This window comes from Bombyx mandarina, chromosome 09 (genome assembly GCF_030267445.1).
Source record: "Bombyx mandarina strain Sakado chromosome 09, ASM3026744v2".
Classification (NCBI taxonomy): domain Eukaryota; kingdom Metazoa; phylum Arthropoda; class Insecta; order Lepidoptera; family Bombycidae; genus Bombyx; species Bombyx mandarina.
Window position 1 is genome coordinate 5597497 of NC_143216.1, and position 22723 is coordinate 5620219.

Below are 22723 nucleotides of genomic sequence, written 5' to 3' on the forward strand. Positions count from 1 at the left end.
CCCCAAGGGTTCTCCATAATATTCTATCCTGCGTTTTTCTCATCCAAGTCGTTCCTGCCAGTTTTTTGATGTCATCTTCCCATCTACGTTGCTGTCTTCCTCTATTTCGCTTTTTATATCTAATACACCATTCTGTCACTCCTTTGGCCCATTTTTCTGTTTTATCTCGAATTAAATGTTCAGCCCATTTCCATTTCAGTTATTGTATTCGGTATTTTATATCTATGATCTTTGTTTGTTTTCTTATTTTTGTTAACCGTATTTTATCTTTTAATTTCATGTTTAACATACTACATACATAATGAGTTAACTTTAATTTATATGTATATTCTATTCATGCTATTAGCATAGCTGTAAATTCAGATAGTGAAATGACCATATTTAAGATACCCTCGTTCAAATTCTAAAAATAAACAAAAAAAAAACCAAACTCAAATTGACTACCGGGGCTTATCGGGACCGCCTCGATCGAAGTCTCAAACAGCTGTTCCAACACCTATACAGTTTATATTACTGTTTGGACACTCACCTGTTAGGTCAAAGAACATTTTATCGTGAGTTTTAATTTATTTTAAACTATAATATTTCTTTAATGTGTGCTAATAATGATGACTTCAGACTTACGGTTCCGGGACGTGGTGCTTCACAAGGGATCTTTTTAGGAAGCTCTGTGTCACGCAGCGAGCTATTGAGAGGGTTATGCTTGGTATTTCTCTACAAGACCGAATAAGAAACGAGGAGGCGTAGAAGCGTAGAGCCCGTAGGATTAGCACGCTGAAGTGGCAGTGGGCAGGCCACATGGCGCGAAGATCGGACGGCCGATGGGGCAGAAGGATCCTCGAGTGGAGACCACGTATTGGCAAGCGCAGTGTGGGATGACCACCTACGAGATGGACCGACGACCTGGTGAAAATCGCTGGGTCATGTGGAGGCAGGTAGAAACGGACCGGCCGCACTGGAGATCACTTGGAGAGGCCTATGTTCAGCAGTGGACAGTGGACAGGCTGAGATGATGATGATGATTCCTTTAATGTAGAAATCGTTTGTGAAAACGAGTTGTATACGACATACGTATCTATATTACGAAAGAAAATTGACATCTATTATGTTTAAGATTTTTACTCTGATCGCGTCGCATGGTCGCGTCACACCATAGGAATACTCCGAGCGTCGTACTCGGTAGACCACGGACGGTACAAATTAATTCATCGTGCGATTAGATCTATATTCTATTTTTCACTAATGAGTAATTAGTGTGCGTGTGACGATGATTCGCATTCCTACGTAGGACTGACATGCAATGGCTGATGCACCGTCCGTGAACACATCGTCACTATGTACAGAGCATACCGTCGACATTACACCTGCTCACCTATTTGTACCTCTCTAAAAATACATTATGGATTTAAACTAGGAATGCCCCTGGCTTTGTCCGCTGCGAGGTCAAACTAAACAGTACCAAGGTGATGGCTGATGATGATTTGGAAATTCGAAAATAGCATGATGTTTTTTGACGTGATTTATTTAGTTTAAATAACATGTTATTGAAGACAGTTTCACAGTTTAATGTAGTTATAAATTGATGGATTTATAAAACAACGTTTCCTATACTTTACAATTATCGCGATCCATACGACGAAAAAATATTTTTTACAAATCCAAGTATGACATATAAAATATCAGTTTATCTTAAAATTTAAAATCTTTCTATAACCAAATATCAATTTAGAGTATCTATATAGAACAATAGAAACTTCTCGTCAAACAATTGCTTAAAATTTATCTTAATTCGTCTTTTCTTTTCAATAACTATCGCAAACGTTCAATTATTACCAATCATCTATTGCAATTACTAAAAATCAAATTAAAAAAAGTTTATTTTCAGATGAATACACAGTTTTCATGATAATAGACAAAATTATAATAGAAGTAAAAGTATTCAAGCCGTTTATGTTTGGAAGTATTTGAGCCGTATGTTTTTTGAAATAATTAAACTCAGAACGCGAAAGAGCTATCACTGAAAAGTTAACAAAAACAGAACGTGCCGATTTTCATTTCCGCCGAATACTGAGTTCAACAGCCTTGGTGATTGCCAATAGAGTAAGTTCTTGAACAAACACAAAAAGCTGTGACTGACCATAATTTTTTTAATGTCAGCTTTTATATACGGCGTTCTAAATATAGTTGATGTAAACTAGATACAATTTTCGTTTATTCCGCATTACGTGCTCTTCATTCGTGGGCTGGAAGCCGTCGGTATCAGTGATCGGTGTCATTTGTTTGACCGCCAGTCTGTCATCGTATTGTTCATGAACTACAGTTCACGGTTCGAAAAAAGAATTCGAAGCTGTCAGTCAGGTGAGTTTTTCGAATTTACCTACATTCGTAAAAAAATTCTGAATGGTAGACTCCTGGCATTGTTAATAAAAGGTTTTCTCTTTTCCGTTCCCTTAAGCTATTTTATCCATTATCAGTCGTTTAAACTTATGAATGTGTTTCAAACGTCCCCAGACCCAATTACAAGGGATGAACGGAATTAATTAATTGAATTAAAACGTCAGAGAGCCCTTAAAATTTTCGTTATCAGATTCGTGAATATCGATATAATGAAACATAAAAACACGATTCTTGAAAGATTGCAGGTGAGTGTGAGCTCAGCGCGAACGTGGGCGGGCGGTCCGCACTCGCTTCAGTTTGAGACAGGCAACGACGCCGATCACACGAAACCCGCCGCACAAGGTACTACAACTAAGCTAGCTTCGTATAACATTCAGCACTAATAAACGCTTTCATATCGATGTCGTTTCTTTTTCATACAACTAATCACCTGGAAACCGTAACACCTGGAAGCCGTGGCAAGCTTCGCCGAGGTGTACGGTTACGAAAATAACTTTCATATGACTTCACAGTACTGAAATAACGTGTCTGGAGCGAAGCGCCGTATGCGTTGCTAATCATGAATGCATATCATTTACGTCACATTTATTGAGATACAAGTGTTATAATTACCGTTCTTAAGAAGCAAACGTGATGTTGAATAACGATTAAATTGATATTTTTGTGGTAAAGTGTTTTCGTTTTCCGAAAATAAACGGATTTCAGTAGTTATTCTTGCACATCAGAATCACTGTCTGGATTGCTAGTGGAGATTATTTTCAACCTTGATGACGATATTGTTAACCTTGTTCCTTAATAAACAAAACGACCTTTGCTTTAAACATTGACATTTTCACAAGGAAAAATTTAACAGAGTCCAATTAATTTCTCAACTAAATTTCTAGTCTTAATTGTGAACGTTAATAATTTTGTACATTCATGATGATTTGAAAATATAACATATTTATTCAGGAATGTTTACAGTTAATTTGAAAATAAACATCTAAAGTCTCAATCGTAGTTCGAGATAGCGAGAGTACTGTTGAGTTGAATTTTAATAATTCTTAAAATAAGTACGCAAATATTTATTACGCAGGCGAGCGTGAAATCCAGAACGAAAATAGACGATACCTCTCCGCGTCTACACAATGTATCGCTTCTTCTTAGCAAACAGATAACGAAACGTTTTTCGCACTCCCACGCAGCTTCCACGTGAAACTTGACATAGCATACTTCAAAATGCAATTTAATATAAATCATATATTTTATTAACGAAAAATTTTTGTATCTACGACACAAAATGTTTCAGACCGGTGCTAAAAATCCGGCTGTATTTTTAGGAAAGTCATATTTTGTCAATTCAATAATGTCAGTGTCTTTATAGATAAGCAAATGTAATTCAAAAGCCCTCTATGTCTTCACTTTATAAACTAGACAGTTTGGTATTTTGGAAAATTAAATTTAATTGTCATTACAAAGCGTGAATACCAAGTGTATTTTGAAAGTTTTGACGTTATCTTAAATTTGGCTCATGTCTATCGCCAAGATGAATAAATATTTGATTATTTGTAATATTTGCTGAGCGGTTACTCAGCAGAGTGTTACTGGAGCCCATGGACGAATATCAACATAAATGTCACCCATATTCTATTTATGAAGCCGTATTCTTAATTTTATGGTATATTGTCCTGTTCAAGCCGGAGAGCCAAACTGCTTTATGACAATATTATGATTATTTTTTAATTTTTTATTGCCCTTGTAGGCAGACGAGCGCACGGCCCTACTGATGGTGAGTGGTTACCGTCGCCCATGGACTTCAGCAATGCCAGGGGCAGAGCCAAGCCGCTGCCTACCAAATTATAGAGTTGAGACGCAAATATATCCTAGAGATTGATTAATTTCGTTTGAATCAGTGTAAATATGCGAGACATTGTCTCTTCCAAATGGCTTCTCTCGTAATTAACGAAGCAGAGTGGGCAAATAAAAGGTTAACTAATTTGTTCACTATTTTCCTGGAACGACCAGATGGAAAACGGATTCATTCTCCCGAAGGACTCTTGGTACAGAGGAAATAGACAATTACAGTTTTTGGTCCTACACTGATTCACCTAATTACTGTCTAATACATATTGTAAAATATAACAAACAAAATTTACATTTTCTCTTTCTGAAAGTGCTGCATAGTATAGTGTTTCAATTCTAAGTCATTAATATGTACTTCAGCTAATTAAACAATGAACCATATTATCATAATAATGGTAAGACATTGATAATGAATAAATGTAAGTGTAAGTCTTTTCTCTGCGATTACTGTACGTTATATGATAATGCGAATAAATTTAATATCAGCCTTCCGTGACCAAAAAAATTGTAAAATGTCTGAAATGGCGCAAATAAAAGTATATGAATTTATTACACTTTACTGCTACGTGTGTCTGGAGGACATTCTGCAACAGGTCGAGTACTCGTAATAATGACATGTAAAGAACAAGTCCAATGACCTCAGAGAAGAACTTATAGTTAAGTTCCCTGTATTTTAATTCTCATTCTTTGGTTTGTTTGCGGTTTAGAATTTGCGCTAACGGGTTATACGAGTATTATACCATGATATGCCATGATCTTAGCTTCGTATTTCGAATTTTTGTTATTTAGTTTATGGTGAATTCTCTCGTCTTGCTTGTGTTAGTTTCTGTAACTAAACCCATTATTCTAGATATTGGCTTAACTACCTAGTCAGGTCATAAATTCTGTCACATGTTTAGTGTAAAATAATTGAAACAAGTTTATTCATTATGTAACCATTCATATACCAAAATGAACTTAATAAAACATAGATTCTTATGACACTAAAGTTTATTCAAAATGACTTCCGTGATTTTGAATACAGGCCTTCAATCTGCGCGGCCAGTCGTCTATCGCAGCACGAACGAGTTCCATGTCAATATCGGCGGCTGCCTCAATCAAGGATGTCTTGAGTGACTCCAAATTGGGATGAGGCTTTGAGCACGCCTTTTCCTCCAAGTGTTGCCATATCTTGTAATCTAACGGATTCAAATCTGGACTGGAGGAGGGCCAGTCTTCGTGCCGGATGAAGTCGATTTCACGCGCCGCCAGCCAGTCTTGTGTGCTCTTCGCTCTATGAGCTGGCGCCGAATCTTGTTGGAATACCCAGTGCCTGTTATTGAACATGGTATGAGAAACAGGTTCCACAAGGTTCGTCAGGACTGTATTTTGATACACAACTGCATTCGTTTTTACACCTTTCTCACAAAAATGTACCTCTGTTAAGCCCCAATAAGAAACTCCCAACCATACCATGAGCGAGGATGGAAAATGACCTCGTTGGACACGCGGAATACGGTTGCTCGCTTCTTCACTACTGTGTGCGTACACCTTATCATTTTGTTTGTTGTAGCTCTCTTCTACGGTAAAAATTTTTTCATCCGAAAAAAGAATTTCCCGATATTTTTATCCCGCGTACCGCTTCAACAAAGCGCGGCATCTCTTCAGTCTCAGGCCCATTAGACGAGCATTCAAACGATGTCCTGTTTTTCTTCGATATGCCCGAAGCCCTAAGTCTTAATTTAACACCCTTTTCACCGTGGTTCTGCTTAACCCCATCTGAAGGGCCAACAGTTTCTGCTTACGTTTGGGATTTCTTTGAATTCGCGCCTTCACAGCTTTTATCACTGCTGGAGTCCTAACAAAACGAGGGCGACCACTTCTTGACCTGTCATCTACACTAGAGTCTTCATTGTATCGTTTGATGGTACGATAAACGAATCTTTTGGTTATATTCAAATTTTTCAGTATGTTAAAAATTTGAATTGGCGCGTAACCGCAACGATGCAACGCAATAACTGCAACACGGTCTTCTTTAAGCGTCCACTCCATATTTAAAAATGAGTAAAATTCTAAAAGTATACATTTTTATTTTCATGAACAATTCGAAATTCGAATTCAATAAACTTTTTTGTGGCCAGCATTCTAAAAGAAAAGTTTTTACTGTGTGACAATACTTATGACCTGACTAGTTATATTTTGCTTAAATACGCATTTGGTTTCTAAACACATTAGTGACTCCGTCATCTAGCGACTGAATTTACAGGGTCTTCCAGTCACTGTCCTCGTCGAAACCGTCGCTTGCGACGAAGGGCTCGACGAGCGATTAACCCATAGATACATCCCACTGAGAGTCACGCCGGATCTTCTCAGTGAGTCGCGCTTCCGATCCGGTGGTAGATTCTGCGAAGCACTGCTTATGCTTTTGGGCCAGTGCTAGCAACACTCCGATTTGAGCCCCGTGAGCTCACCTACATGTTAGGGCGAAACTGAAATAGCCTCTCAATGCTATCAGCATAGGTAGGAAAAAAAAACAGGCTTATGGCTAAACTTTTATTAAAAATGTGCTTTCTCCAAACCAAACTTCGGGCCACGTGCATAGTCTCATTGCAAATGAAAAACGAATACTACAACGCTTAGTAAGACGTAACTTTTAAATTGGTGGATATAACATTGGGCCAATAAACATCCTCGTCATAATTCAATAGTAACAGCTATCCTACTCTTTTAAAAGGTACACTTTATGAAAAAAATAGACAGCGTTTTTTTTTTTTTTTTTTATTGTTACCTGTTAGCGTAGAATTGTGTTATCATGCGGACCAACAAAAATCCTACCACCACGACCTACAATGTATGTATATATACCAAATTGTTCGCTATAATTATTCTCATATTACCATTACGGTGAAATATAGAACAAATTGATTTCAATCTATTTCGTCGACTACGCCATTATGGAAAACTTACGCACAAAGCTACCTGTCTCGGGTTATTATTTAGAAAAAATACGATGGCGTCCTCGGGTGGGCCCTCGCTAATAAAAACGCAATAACACGAGGCGGCTTGACACCGACCTCGGGGCGAGAATCTTTCGAGAGGGTAATAAAATTATCTCATGAGGAGGATAAAATTTGTCACCCTAATTTTTAGATATGCGGCTAGGGGGAGTGTTTACTGACGTTACATGAATGCAATATCGTTTTTTTATAGCAACGTAATAAAGATTCCTTTCTCAGTTAAATCGAAAAGTGCATTAGTTTTAATGACTCGTTACGCATTAAATATCATTAAAATGATGCCAAATAGCATGCATTACAATAATTTACAATGATTACCAACAACAAATAATTTATTGTTTTTTAATTTCGTACATTAATGATCGATTTTTTTTTGTTTTTGTTTTTTTTTAATAAGATCTATTTTCCTAATTTTCAGCGCTAAACGAACGACCTAGAGATGGCCACCGGCCCGAAGATAGTACACAAGCAGTTCAACTCGCCCATCGGGTTGTACTCGCAGCAGAATATCAAGGAAACGCTCAACAAACACCTGAAAAACCTCGACAACGGATCTGTCGGGTTAGTATTTACAAGAATCACTTCCTATTAATCATCGCAGAAGCGGTCGCTGCGTTAAATCGTACATTTTTAATGGTGGTAGGACCTCTTGTGAGCCCGCGCGGGTAGGTACCACCACCCTGCCTATTTCTGCGTTTCGGTTTGAAGGGTGGGGCAGCAGTTGTAACTATAAACACAGTCGGTAGTCTGGCGCTTCGTTTACAACGGGATTATTGAACGGAACTTGGCGCCAGATTCTACCGAATCTGTGGATACTTGAGACCTTAGAACTTATATCTCAAGGTGGGTGGCGCATTTACGTTGTAGATGTCTATGGACTCCAGTAACCACTTTACATCAGGTGGGCTGTGAGCTCGTCCACCCATCTATGAAATACAAATAAAATAAAAACACCTAGACACCTTAAAGTATTTTAATTTTTTATGAAATGCTTCTAAAATCGAATTAAAAAATTCTATGCCCAAATTAGATTTCCATCAAGCCACTATCATAAAAGTCATAATCACGTGAACTGTTTTTGTAACTTAGTACATAATTAATTCGCAAAATAACACACGTACCATCACTAAATGCCATATTCGATTTAGCTTTGAAAATAACAGACTTTACGTTTGTTATTAATTTTCTGAGCATTTTGCAAAACGCAGAACCGCATTCATGAGTCCTGTTCATACAATTGTGGGGACCAGACACAATGAGAAAGCAGTACTTAGCCTACTATCGAATGTTTGCCAGAAGAATGACGACTTATTTATTCAACTGCCTTCCATTATTGTTTACAACACATTCTTCGTTTCTATCGTATGCCCTCATATTCGATTTTAGTGTCTTCAAGGCACAAGTTTTAATGACTAAGTTTTTATTATTTTCTTATTAAAGTGATTCATAGGTATTTTTATGCTGTATGGCACAAGTGATTTTATGTTCCGTAAATTAAAATGAAATATTCAAAACTTTGATGTTTTACTACTTTCAAAAAATGTTTTTGATACTGTAAAGAAAAACTACTTTCAATTAATGGGCTGGTAAGTCTAAGTGTAATTTCATTTTCATGTATTTTATTTTTATTTACAAACTAAGTTTTTTTTTTATTGCCTAGATGGGCGGACGAGATCACAGCCCACCTGGTGTTAAGTGGTTACTGGAGCCTATAGACATTTACAACGTACCTAAATGCGCCACCCACCTTGAGATATAAGTTCTAAGGTCTCAGTATAGTTACAACGGCTGCCCCACCCTTCAAGCCGAAACGCATTACTGCTTCACGGCAGAAATAGGCGGGGCGGTGGTACCTACCCGTGCGGACTCACATGAGGTCCTACCACCAGTAAAAAGTCAATCACTTTATCCACCAACTTCAATCAAAATAAAAGTCAGTCACTTTATCCACCAACTTCAGTCAATGAGTCACACAAAACGAACAGGCGCCAACACCTTTACGCATCGCTCGAAATAAACAAAGTGCACTTACATAAAACTAAAATAAGCATATTACTTACATTGGCAGACATTTGTCTGACAAAACATACTTGTGTGCCAATAAACCAATCGAGTGACTCATTCGTCCTAAACTCGAATCGATCGAGTTCACGTATCACACACTTCTATTGTGGTTGTATTTGCGAAAAAATCGATTTAATACAGATTGAATCTATACATACCTAGCTACTCTGAATCCTGACGGATGTTTGCGTGGTTCGCATTTGTGCGAGTGGGTTACCATTTAACGAATTATTTCTGATTCGAACCAATGACGCGTGTCGGTTTGAATAGCAATATATAATCTTTGTACGCAATGTATTTTAGACTTCATTATCAACAAATTAAATTCTAATTGTTTCGTGTTTTTTATTTTAACTAGTGGTCCCGCAGTATAGTCGAAATTCGACTATAATTAATTGGAATTGTAAGTTTGTACACTATTATGATTGTATTTTATACTTCTATAATCATAAATTTCGTCAAGGCCACACTATAAAAATTATTAATAAAGACAAACAATATTTATAATATGTATGTATGTATGTGTGTGTATATATGTATGTATGTATATGTGATTTCGTATATATGTAGATATACTTTTTTTGTTTGTATTCGTAACCTAATATAAATTTCATTGCACCTACCACTATTTACTCTGCACTACTTTTGGTTGACTGGTAGAGAATGCCTTAGGCATTAAGTCCGCCAATGTAAATTTTACATGAAGTGTAATAAATAAATAAAATAAATAAATATTTAATCTATTCTCAATTTGACCACAGACGTCAAGAACAAAAGTTTGACAATAAATAGTATGTATGCGTGTGTGTGTCAAATACATGGTATGTAGTGTCTGTAATGTATTCTTTATTTATTTAATATGTATCTTTTATGCATTATTTTAAAAAAATATTAGCATTGTGCACTTTTTCTCTATGTTCTCTATAAGTGTGGAGAATTTCATAATCCTCAGTCCGCGCAATTTTCGTAAAAAGGGATACAAAGTTTTTGCTTCACGTATTAATATATAGATATTACCGCAATCGTTGTCAATCACAAACTGCCTGGAGAACATAAGAACGTAAAGTCGACACTCACTCAACTCGAGGCATAAGATCGAGATCTTAATTTCATTGTACAATGGATGTCCCAAACTTCAAGCCGGAATGCATGACTGATTCGCAGTGAAAATAGCACAATGGTGGTACCTGTGCGGACTCATAATACGTCCTTCCACAACTAAATCGCTCGTGAATAAGTGTTAGGTACATATTTGTTACCTGAATGCGGGTTTTGAACACCGACATAGTCGCATCGCTTGATATAAGTACATAAGGCATCCTATCTTTAAAGCTACGGCTTCATAATAAGCTCCATCAATATCTTTACACGAAGTTGGCATTATGTTTGTCTGTTCGTGTTATGTAAAATAATAAATACAATAGGTGATTAAATACCTCGATTATATTGGAACATTAAGCATTGTTACGAATTTTATTCAGTGAACAATAAAGGCACATTTTTTTAAATATATATGTATGCATGTCTATCTATTAGCAAGTTGAATAAACGGCTCAAACTACAATGTGTAAATAGTATAGTATAGTCCTAAAACAATGAAAGTGTTGTGGTGACGTACGAAATATTAATTATGGATATTTTGGAAATATAACATTGGATATTTTTCTAGTATACATTTCAATAAAAAATAAAGATATAACAAACCAAGACCACAGCCTTTAAGTACTTTTTAGTAAATATAGTCTATACCGTAGACGTCACTTGAATGGCGCCATCCAGCTTGACATTTGAGATCTAAATCTCAGTTGTACGGTATTACGATTGTCACACCCTTCAAACCGAATATATTACTGGTCCGTGGCAGAAATAGGCAGGGTGGTGTTGTCTAACTGTGCGGACTCATAAGACGCTTCTACCAAACAAATGTTACATAAGTGAGCGAATAGCCAATATTTAACAAACATAAAATAAAGGAATTCACAAATGAATAACATTAGCGATGCAGATTTTAGGTTAGGGATGTATTGATTTAAATTTGTTGTTATCCGACTTCAAAAAAGGAGGAGGTTATCAATTGTTTTGTTTATGTGTGATGATCAGATTTTGATAACGTTTTATATAAAAGTTGGTGCTTCTCTTGTGGTCCAATTTGAATTTTACCAAAACCAGACTAGTTAGCTTTTGAGTTATTCCTAACAAATTTATTTGACTTCGAATACCTTGATGGTGTTTTGTTTTATTCTGTTGATGTCGGATTACAACTTAGTTTTTTTTTTATTGCTTAGATGAGTGGACGAGCTCACAGCCCACCTGGTGTTAAGTGGTTACTAGAGACTATAGACATCTACAACGTAACTGCGCCACCCACCTTGAGATATAACTTCTAAGGTCTCAAGTACAGTTACAACGGCTGCCCCACCCTTCAAACCGAAACGCATTACTGCTTCACGGCAGAAATAGGCGGGGTGGTGGTACCTACCCGTGCAGACTCACAAGAGGTCCTACCTCCAGTAAAGTATAGTATATTATTACTTAGTATATTAGGTACAATAATATACTAAGTAAGTACTGTTATATATTAGGTACAATAATATACTAAGTAAGTAATAGGTACTGAGGAATACCTGTTAATGAGCACCGTAGCTAAAGATAAACGTGGCTTAGTTGTTTTTGAATGCCGTTGACCGTTCAATTATGGAGCGGGAAGCTACTGAGGGGCCACTGACATTTAACCGAATGAAAATTCACTAATCGAGCCAACATTGCACGCAGACCGGTAACGCGAAACATCAGAGGTATGCTTGTATAAATCGAGCGAATGATTTTGCGAACGTATTTTTCGTAAATTCAAACGCAGAACTATTTCTTATTTTTTCTTTCGTTTATATAGTTAAAATAATGCTTGGAGATGCGCATGAAATGTAGAGGTAGTAATTTTTTGGGTTCTCATATATGTATATTGCATCAAACCCGCTAAATTATAATTTGCGTAATTATTGGCGGTTGGACCTCTTGTGAATCCGCGCGGGTAGCTACCACCACCCTGGCTGTTTCTGCCGTGAAGTAGTAATGCGTTTCGGTTTGAAGGGTGGGGCAGCCGTTGTAACTATACTTGAGACCTTCGAACTTATATCTCAAGGTGGGTGGCGCATTTACATTGTAGACGTCTTTGGGCTCCAGTAATCACTTAACACCAGGTGGGCTGTGAGGTCGTTCCACCCATCTAAGCAATAAAAAAAAGTCCACATTAAATCAAATTATCTTGAGCGTACTTCGTATACTTAGTTAGCAGTTGATTTCTGTAAAGAACCCGACGTGCGTTAATCGATTTAAAAAGTCACGAATTTTAAGATAAAATCGTCCGACAACATCACAGATCGTTGTTAACACGTTCTTTCGTGCAGAAAATTGATACGGACACTAGGTGTTATTGTTGTAGGAAGAAATATGTAAAAGTCAAGATAAACTAGGCGAGAAGTACTGTCGTTAGTCGTGTCGCGGCACAGCGACGCATTACACTGCTTATGCGTATTCGCACAAAGATCGCAAACTGTCATGTGACGTTATTAAAATAATAATTTTTTTTTATTAAATTTTTTTTTTTACATTTTCCTGTTAATACGATTATTTATAGCATTTTTATTCTTATTATTGAGCACTTATGTAATTGGATTCGTTCGATTCGTTTAAATCATTAACGTGAACAGAAATATTCATAACAAAAACAAATAAAATTTGGAATTGCGGAATAATAAATTTCTAGGGAACCGTGTCGCGTGTGTTTTAATTATGGCGCTGTTCATCGAAACAAACGGGTGAGAATTTTATATTAGTAATACCAAATTAAATTTATGGTTACGTTATTAGAAAGAAAAATTAATAAGAAGAAAATACTTAAAAAAATAATTTAAAAAGCCATAATATCACGGTGTATATATATAAATAATATTGGTATTACAGTTTATATAATTTTACTTATTTTGAGAAAGAGACATTTTTTAAGAGTTAGTTCATTAATTCTTCACTTATACTTTTTCACGTTACTAGCTTAAATCTTTTAAGTTCTGGTCACACATAAATCTCTATATCACATAACTACTTACATTATTATTACATTGCTTTGAAATAGGTCGTTAAAAATTAAAAGGTACTACTGCTAATATTATTTCCAAAAAAATCTTCTTTAAAAATATGAATGTATTTATGTATTAATACATTTATATAACGATTGTTGAAAGTGCAGTTAACAGATTTCTGGTGCGTTTTAAAAAAATTGAAGGCCAAGTTTTATATTTTTTTATGACACAACACTGTACAAAAATGTATCTGAGAACTCGTTTTAGTTCTAATCCAAATTAAAACTTACCTTATGTGTACTACACGGCAACATTTTTACTGTAGAACCTTATTTAAACTTAAAAATAATGGGTGACGACATTTATAATTTTAGGAGGTAGGACCTCTTGTGAGTCCGCGCGGGTAGGTACCACCACCCTGCCTATTTCTGCCGTGAAGCAGTATTGAGTTTCGGTTTGAGGGGTGGGGCAACCGTTGTAACTAAACTTGAGACCTTAGAAATTATATCTCAAGGTGGATGGCGCATTTACGTTGTAGATGTCTATGGGATTCAGTAACCACTTAACACCGGTTGACTGTGAACTCGTCCTTCCGTCTAAGCAAAAAAAAAGGTGGATGATATCTGTCCAGTGCGTTAAATAATACACGTGTAGGCTAATATTAGTTTCTGCAATGGTAGCTCTCCAGGATTCAAGTACAAGCAGCCACCTCTTGAAAACATGCTGGGTTTAATAATCGAAATCTCCACGTATCTTTAGTCGCATTGATACCTCAAATTCATTCGTGCGAGACTGGGAGCTACAAAGCGTCCCGGATCTAGGGGCTCACCTCATTTCGGATCTTACGATCCACTAACGGTGCTTTTAGGTACTTCAAGCACCGGTCATCGTTCTCGTCGAGCCCGTCGCTTGCGACGAAGAGCTCGACTAGTAAACTAACCCACAGAGACAGCCCACTGAGTTTCTCGCCGGATCAGTGGGTCGCGTTTCCGATCCGGTGGTAGATTCTGCGAAGCACGGCCCTTGCTAGGGCCAGTGTTAGCAACACACCCGGTTTGATCCCCGCGAGCTCACATACTGGCTCGATGAATTTAGAATAACCCCTCGAGGTTACCAGGATAAGTAGGAAAAAAACTAGGGGCGGTTGGCATTGCTATAAGCTGCGTTAAAGAGCGGGCTATTGTCACACCCTGTCCATGTATGAGATTGTCACACCCCGTAAATGTATGAGGGCGAAGTGGAGATTGTGAGACTAAACTTTGTCTACTACAAATGTCACATTTAAGTTTAGGCAGCTCCAAATGAAAGTCATCGGTTCATACATTTGACTTTTTCATTAAATCTTGTCGTTAGTGAAATTAAGTGAAAGATTCCGTTACAAAGATATATAGATAGATTTAGGTCAAATTAAATTTTATAAAATCATGCTAAAAATATGCCAATGCAATTTAAAGAATGTTCAAATGAATTATCATGAAATTATATTGCAAAAACAAATTTTAACTGATATTGAGAGAATATAAGGTATCAAGTACCTTGTTGAATTCAAATAAAATTATGGATATAACCCACCGTACAAACATTTTTATATTTATGAAATTTTGTAAGATGACGACAAAGTACAATGACGCTGCGCATAGAATTAATTAGACAGGAGTAGCTGCAAAGTCTACAATGGTACATTCATTAACAAGTCCAGGGAAAGATCGCTTTTCTTTGTGCAACCTGAGAGCTATTCGTGTATTTAAAAAAAAATGTAGTTTCGTTGAAAAACGGATCTTTATCCTATTAATAAACATTTAGATGCTAGTTCTTTTACAACAGCGAGTCGTTTATTTGTTTTTTGCTCTTTCTTTTTGCCCTCAAGTAAAACTTTCGTCATGTTATTTAAAATTTTCGTTTAAGGTGCTTGAAATTGCATTGTTAATCGAAAGGTGTTTTAAAATGAAGTTTGTTCCGGTAACCACTTAGCATTAGATGAAGCGGATGGGCTGTGAGCTCGTCAAATCTATTTAGAGGGTAAAACAGAAGGCAATGTAACACAAAATCATCTAATGTCAGCGAATTGGACAAACTGGACATGGCATCTTCGCTTTAGATTACGGATAATTTTTTTACTGATAGTTGGACCTCTTGTGAGTCCGCATGGGTACCTACCACCTACCCTACCACCACCACCTGTTGTGACGCAGTAATGTGTTTCGGTTTGAAGGGTGGGACAACCGTTGTAACTATACTGAGACCTCAGAACTTATATCTCAAGGTGGGTGGCGGCATTTACGTTGTAGATGTCTATTGGCTCCGGTAACCACTTAACATCAAGTGGGCCATAAGCTCGTTCACCCATCTAAGCAATAAAAAAATTAAATATTTCTTAAACAATAAGTGTTTTGATTGGTTTAACGGATTACAATTGTTTACCGTTCCCGCCTCGAGAATTTTCCTCTATATGTCAGTATTTCTAAGCATACAAATAACTCCATACAAACACTCAAATTCGTATGTCCAGTCTCTATTTATGTTTGTGCATTGGGACACGTTAAGTCTGACACTGACATCTGATTGCGTTACCAATAAAGGAGCACTGAGGTGAGTGTAAACTCGATTTCTTTATATGGTAGCTTGATATCTTGGGGACACGGTCACTTTTATTAATAACAATGTTAATGTACTTATTTGTTACATAGAATACCAAGTTTACATTGTCAAAATTTTGAGGAAAATATATTTTGGTTAGTTATATTTCTGAATAGTCAAGACAAACTAACTGTCAATATACTGAGACCTTAGAACTTATATCTCAAGGTGGGTGGCGCATTTACGTTGTAGATGTCTATGGGCTCCGGTAATCACTTAACACCAGGTGGGCTGTGAGCTCGTTCACACATCTAAGCAATAAAAAAAATACATAATTTTCATCAACTTCAAGACATTCGAATAATTTAAAAATTTTGAAACATAATATGTTTCAAAAGCGCTATGAAAAATAATATTTTTTTACGACGACCATCATACGAACATAATCAAAATATATTTTAATTTAATATAATAAAATACTCGGCTTGCTATTAAGCCATGTTTATAAACATAGATAGATAGCATAGATTATAAAACTGTAAAAATTAATGGGTTGTCAATTCTTAATTATAATATTATCTAATTTCCACGTTACGTCAAAGCTTTGCAGTTGCAATTCATCTAGTTTTTTTGGTACTGTACGGAGTTGTCCTTATTGTTTACTAGCATAGATATACGCTGGAGTCATGGTCCAGACGGCTGGCTGATCCTTCGGCTGGTCGTAGGACCGTCGAGACAATTCGTCCGGTCCTTGTGGATTGGGTGAATCGTGACAGAGGACGCCTCACTTTCCGGCTCACGCAGGTGCTCATTGGGCATGGTTGTTTCGGTGAGTTCCTGCACCGGATCACAGCCGAGCTGACGGCAGAGTCCCACCATTGTGGTTGCGACTTGGACACGGCAGAGCATACGCTCGTCGCCTGCCCCGCATGGGAGGGGTGGCGCCGTGTCCTCGTCGCAAAAATAGGAAACGACTTGTCGTTGCCAAGTGTTGTGGCATCGATGCTCGGCGACGACGAGTCGTTGAAGGCGATGCTCGACTTCTGCGAGTGCACCATCTCGCAGAAGGAGGCGGCGGGGCGCGTGAGAAACACGCCCCACCGCCTCCCGCCGCTGTCGGGCGGGGGCCAGGGAGGCGGATCTCGCCCAAGCCCTGGCCCTCTAAGGGTTTCGGATCCCCTTCACATGTCGGTCTAGGGACCGGCGAAGGGGGCCTAAGAAGACGACGTGCAAGCTGCTCTGCACGCGTTTTACGCAAGAGCATCCGGGTGATGGAAGGCCGGCTATCCTCGACCCACGCTGGTTCTGACCCAGCGGGATATTCCGTAGGATAACCCATTCTAACCGGCGCCATCTAGGCGGGCTCCGGATAGCCTGCCGAGCGTGAGGGCTGGTGGTCGTGGCGCCGACGACCGCCAGTCCAGCGTCCCGAGGGGGAGGGTGATGGGAGAGATGTGCTCCGCACTAAACGCTTCACTTTCCCCCCTTTGCCTTTTCATGGGTTCTGTCTCATGCGAGGTTCGGACGCGGGTTGTTGAGCGACAGGAGGTTTTAGTCAGTTCGACTCCGACATGCCCCGCCCTTCATCCCCAGGGGAGGGCGGAAGTCCGGCGATTTCCTCCTGACCAAAAAAAAAAAGCATAGATATACACTTGATATTTGAGATTTACTAGTCCAATGACATCATGCCAACAAACTATATTAAATATAGGAAAACTTATTGTATAAAATATTGTATGTCCCTTTCATAAGAAATAACCGTGAATTTTTACGTTAAAAAAATTCGTAAACACAATTACGTTATGTACACATAGCAGCCAGATCCATTATGGTAACACGGTTTCCGATTTTGTTTTAGAAATAATTTTATAACTGATGATTGTTTTACACGTGTCGCTTTTCGTCCAACGTCATTACTCATCTTCTTACAAGAAACGACTTTTACGAAGCTTTCAACCTTTTAAATTATAAAAAAAATTGTGTTTCATTAAGTATTTAAGACACGGTTTATTTTTTTTAATTATCCTGAATTTACAGATTAAAAAGATATTCATAATTAATAACTTCAAAAAAACCCAGAATTCGATAGGTTATTCGTACGAAAAAGTACACTCAGACCTCAAATGTCAAATATTCTAACAGATATAACACCGCCTGGGACACGTAACTTGATCCCATAGTAATATAGCCACTAAACACCAAGCGATCGAGGCTATTGAAAGCTTTTTTACAGAATATCTCCCCAGATATACCTCAAAAAACTTCTAGCTTTCTTTCACTTTCTTGTGATTTATCATTAAATAATATGTCCGGCTATTTACTGGGGATAGTTGACCCCAGTCAGTTCAAAGTACTATCTCTACATTACCTTAACACTTCTGTCCTTAATAGTCGTTTCCCTGTTTAATTATTTGTGCCCTACGTTGCATAGCATTCGTGGTTCCAGTGAGAGTAAAATTGTTCAAGACTATTACTGTTACTGTTGCTCATGTTTCAAGGAGGACATCACTTTGTTACCTTAAAAATCTTCGCGGCTTAATACTAGAGGGCCGTGACTTTAGCAAGCTAATAATTATATTCATTTCTGATCATTTTTATCACTGAATAGAAAGAATTAACTAGCCAGGCAGTTTATATCGTTCACTATAGTAAGTACGGACACTTATTTGGTAAATGCTCTGTATATTTATTTGCATCACTAACAATTTTAATTGTAAGTTAAACAAACAAAATTACTCAATAAATAATCTTCTTCTTCTATATATATAGAAAATGAATTGCTGTTCGTTAGTCACGCTAAAACTCGGGAACGGCTGGACCGATTTGGCTAATTTTGGTCTTGAATGATTTGTGGAAGTCCAGAGAAGGTTTAAAAGGTAGATAAATATGAAAATGCTCAGAATTAAATAAAATAATTTTGTTTTTCCGTTGATGTGTCCCCCGTCGGACGGATTCCTTTTGTTTGTTTTAAGTTTATTTTATACAAAAGTTTAAGTCTTTTGTTTATCGATTGAGGCACTACGAAGTCTGCCGGGTCAGCTAGTACTATAAATAAAAAAGTAAAATGAACCTTTAGAGAATAGCAGTCACATTGTTGTCACAGTAAATTCTCACAGTTTCCTGTGTTCATCGGATCGAGTTGAAACAGTTTTTGTGTCAACTTTCCGAGCAAGTGTGAATTCATTACAATTAGCGTGCATCGGGGAAAGTTTTAACGAAACATACAAACTGCCTTTTGTCGTATTTTATTAATTGAAAATGAAATTAGTAATTAGTTCAATATGTCGTAATTATTGATATGTGTATATTTTCTTTCGACAAAGTATTTGAATCATAATTGATATAAAACACAGAAGTCATTACTGCAAGAAAATAAATATTATTATAGAAGACTGTTAGTGAAGATAAAATGGAATCATTAGGAAATATTGTTAGCCAGCTTTATTCATGCAGATATCATCTGTTGAAGTGATGTACTATGGTCTATAAATTATATTTTTAAGAAAACGGCAATAAGAATAAAATAAGAAACTATTTGAAATATTCCTAAGTTTTTTTCAGCAAAAAGTAAATAAGTCACATACACAGTCCACATTAGAAATTAAAAAAAAGTTTATAACATCGATTACATGAACTTTATTAAATCATTGAATTATTATTATTACACTTCTGAAGTAAATAAAAAACATTTTTAATTATTTTTTCTAATGAAATTTATTAATTTTCCTAGTTTAGCAGTTTAAACTCTGCTACTTTTCGTTACATTAATTTTAGTTCAAAAAACGAAAGAAAATATCGCTACGATATCTTGTTATTTTTAATATTTCTTCTTTATGCTTTATATGTTTACTTAAATTTCAATAAAAACAAACATGGCTTTGAAACGTTTCGTTATACACATACTTTGTCAAAGGATGTAAAAAATTTGGGTTGCGATAAATATAAAAACCTTTCTATTTCGTTTGAAAGCGCTTGTCTACGCCACAATCAGCTTTTATAACATAAAATGTTCCAAGTAGTTTATGTATTCTCAGAATTAATATTTTTTTAACTTCAAAGGTAATTTGTTGAGTTTCGTCTAGCACACATATTATTATGCTCTGGCTCTGGTTTAACATTGGACGTGTATGTAGATTTTTCTAGTGGCCCATCGACAAAGAATAGACGTTTGTTTATTTAACAAGGTGGGTGGCGCATTTACGTTGTGGATGTCTATGGGCTCCAGTAACCACTTAACACCAGGTGGGCTGTGAGCTCGTCCACCCATCTTAGCAATAGAAATAAAAAAAACCTCCCGGTGAAGGTCATGGGGCGATTTGAATGGGTCAGTTTGACGTAACTGTTGAAGAGCGACTGGTTGGTAGTGTATCGCGGTCTGATCCGGTTGGTTCGGATCCAGTGGGGTACACCAGCGGTACCGCTCGGTGTCAGCCCGACGGGCTGCTGTACCGTGACAGCCGACGTAGGGTCGTCATCGATTCACCTAGACGATTCCGGCGGCCGGGCGTCCTGAGGTGGGCTGCGCGTCTGGATGTAGTGTTGATCGTGGTAATTCCCCGCCTGGGTTTCGTCTCTCTGGGCTCGGGCACTTAGGCAGAAATGTAAGGGAATGGTCTTTTAGTGGGTGGACCCCTACTATGTATTTTCGGCCAATTAGTCCCACATGTCACGCGCGACCCTTGGCGCGGGTACCACATGCGAGGTTAGGCTCCAGAGTCAAAAAAAAAACGTTTGCTTGTGACATACAACACGCATACACAGCTATTCTTACAGTTAAATAAAATTTTGAAAAAAAAAAAAAAAAAAAAAAAAAAAAAAAAAAAAAAAAAAAAAAAAAAAAAAAAAAAAAAAAAATAGACAAAGAATACACTTTAAAATATCTATTAAACTAATACCGACATCAGGTGAGCCGTGAGTTCTTATGTCAGTTTGATAAACATACCATCAATGTAATGTTTCTTTGTGCAACAATAACAGTAATGCTACGTGACACCGGCTTAAGCTTTTAATTCGAGGATTCTAATGTATTTTGTAAATGCCCTAGTGGTGATGTAACTTATATTATACGGGTCTTTGGATTGACCGGCCAAAGGTAGGCTGATAGGTTGCTGATAGGCAAAGAAAGAAAGAAAGAAAGAAATCATTTATTCGCCAAGCATAGTGAAAATGAGTTATTACATAAATTAAAAGCAGCGTGTATGCTTTGTCATTATTTGACATGCGAATTTTAGTGCAGTGCATAGTTATAATATTATATAATTTACCATTCATTCATCCATAATTCAACTAATAATTAAAAATCCATTTATTTTCAATGTCATCCCCAAGAAAATCATTCACGTGATAATAATTTTCACTAATAAGATTACCTTTTAGGTTTTTTTTAAAATTAAAATCATCTAAGTCTCTTAATTTCTTCGGTAGTTTATTAAATATCCTAACGCTCATACCTAGTATACTATTATTCTTTAATGTAGCTTTGGTTTTTGGAAAACATAGCTTATCGTCGCGTCGATTTCTGTTTGCCACATTACACATCTGTATAATAGGCTGATAAAATAGGCTGTAAAATAGGCTGATTGCGTACAGCTTTTATAGAAATCTCGGAGGCCGACGGGATCATTATCTATTTAAGAATGAACGTAAAGTAAAAGGTGCTCAACACATGCGACAACATGTTAGCTACCTTATTGTGCCCTGGGGGACCGGCTCCTTGAGCTATATAATGGCTGCTTGGAGTCGGGACGGTTTCCGTCGCTCTGGCGGACGGGTAGACTTGTGTTGTTGAGGAAGGAGGGGCGCCCGGTGGATACAGCCGCCGGGTATCGTCCCATCGTACTGCTGGACGAGGCGGAAAAATTGCTGGAACGTATTCTGGCTGCCCGCATCGTTCGGCACCTGGTCGGGGTGGGGCCTGACCTGTCGGCGGAGCAGTACGGCTTCCGGGAGGGCCGTTCGACCGTGGATGCAATTTTTCGCGTGCGGTCCCTCTCGGACGAGGCCGTTTATCGGGGTGGGGTGACGCTGGCGGTGTCTCTTGACATCGCCAACGCATTTAACACTCTGCCCTGGACCGTGATAGGGGGGGCACTGGAGAGGCATGGAGTGCCCCTCTACCTCCGCCGGCTGGTTGGGTCCTATCTGGGGGCCAGGTCGGTCGTATGTACCGGGTACGGTGGGACCCTTCATCGTTTTCCGGTCGTGCTTGGTGTTCCGCAGGGGTCGGTTCTCGGCCCCCTCTTGTGGAATATCGGGTACGACTGGGTGCTGAGGGGCGCCCTCCTCCCGGGCCTCCGCGTTATTTGTTACGCGGACGACACGTTGGTCGTGGCCCGGGGGGATGATTATAGGGAGTCTGCCCGTCTCGCCACAGCGGGAGTGGCCCTCGTCGTCGGAAGGATAAGGAGGCTGGGTCTCGACGTGGCGCTCAGTAAATCCGAGGCTCTGTGGTTTCACGGGCCGCGGAGGGCGCCACCCGTTGACACCACCATCGTGGTTGGAGGCGTCCGGATAGGGGTCGGGGTGCAGTTGAAGTACCTCGGCCTCGTGTTGGACAGCCGGTGGGCTTTTCGTGCTCACTTTGCGGAGCTGGTCCCCCGATTGATGAGGACGGCCGGTTCTTTGAGCTGGCTGCTCCCGAATGTTGGGGGACCGGATCAGGTTGTGCGCCGCCTCTACGCGGGGGTGGTGCGATCGATGGCCCTGTACGGTGCACCTGTGTGGGCTGAGCCGCGCAACCGGGCCACTATGGCTCGGTTCCTGCGCCGGCCG

The 22723-nt window shown here is 38.3% G+C and overlaps 1 protein-coding gene across 7 annotated transcripts in view; it reads left to right on the top strand.

Moving 5' to 3' along the window:
- Positions 1 to 2207: 2207 nt before the first annotated feature.
- Positions 2208 to 22723, top strand: part of LOC114240758 (uncharacterized) — a 37344-nt gene continuing 16828 nt past the window's right edge. For 2 of the 7 annotated variants that reach the window (XM_028171420.2, XM_089729698.1), the window contains exons 1-3: positions 2209 to 2358; positions 2636 to 2739; positions 7654 to 7796. In XM_028171420.2, the coding sequence (XP_028027221.2) occupies positions 7675 to 7796 (122 nt within the window). In that variant the 5' untranslated portion in view covers positions 2209 to 2358; positions 2636 to 2739; positions 7654 to 7674. Of the gene's footprint in view, positions 2359 to 2635; positions 2740 to 7653; positions 7797 to 12962; positions 13115 to 22723 lie in introns of those variants that run through there. The other 5 variants (XM_028171414.2, XM_028171416.2, XM_089729699.1 and 2 more) reach the window with 4 other exon arrangements.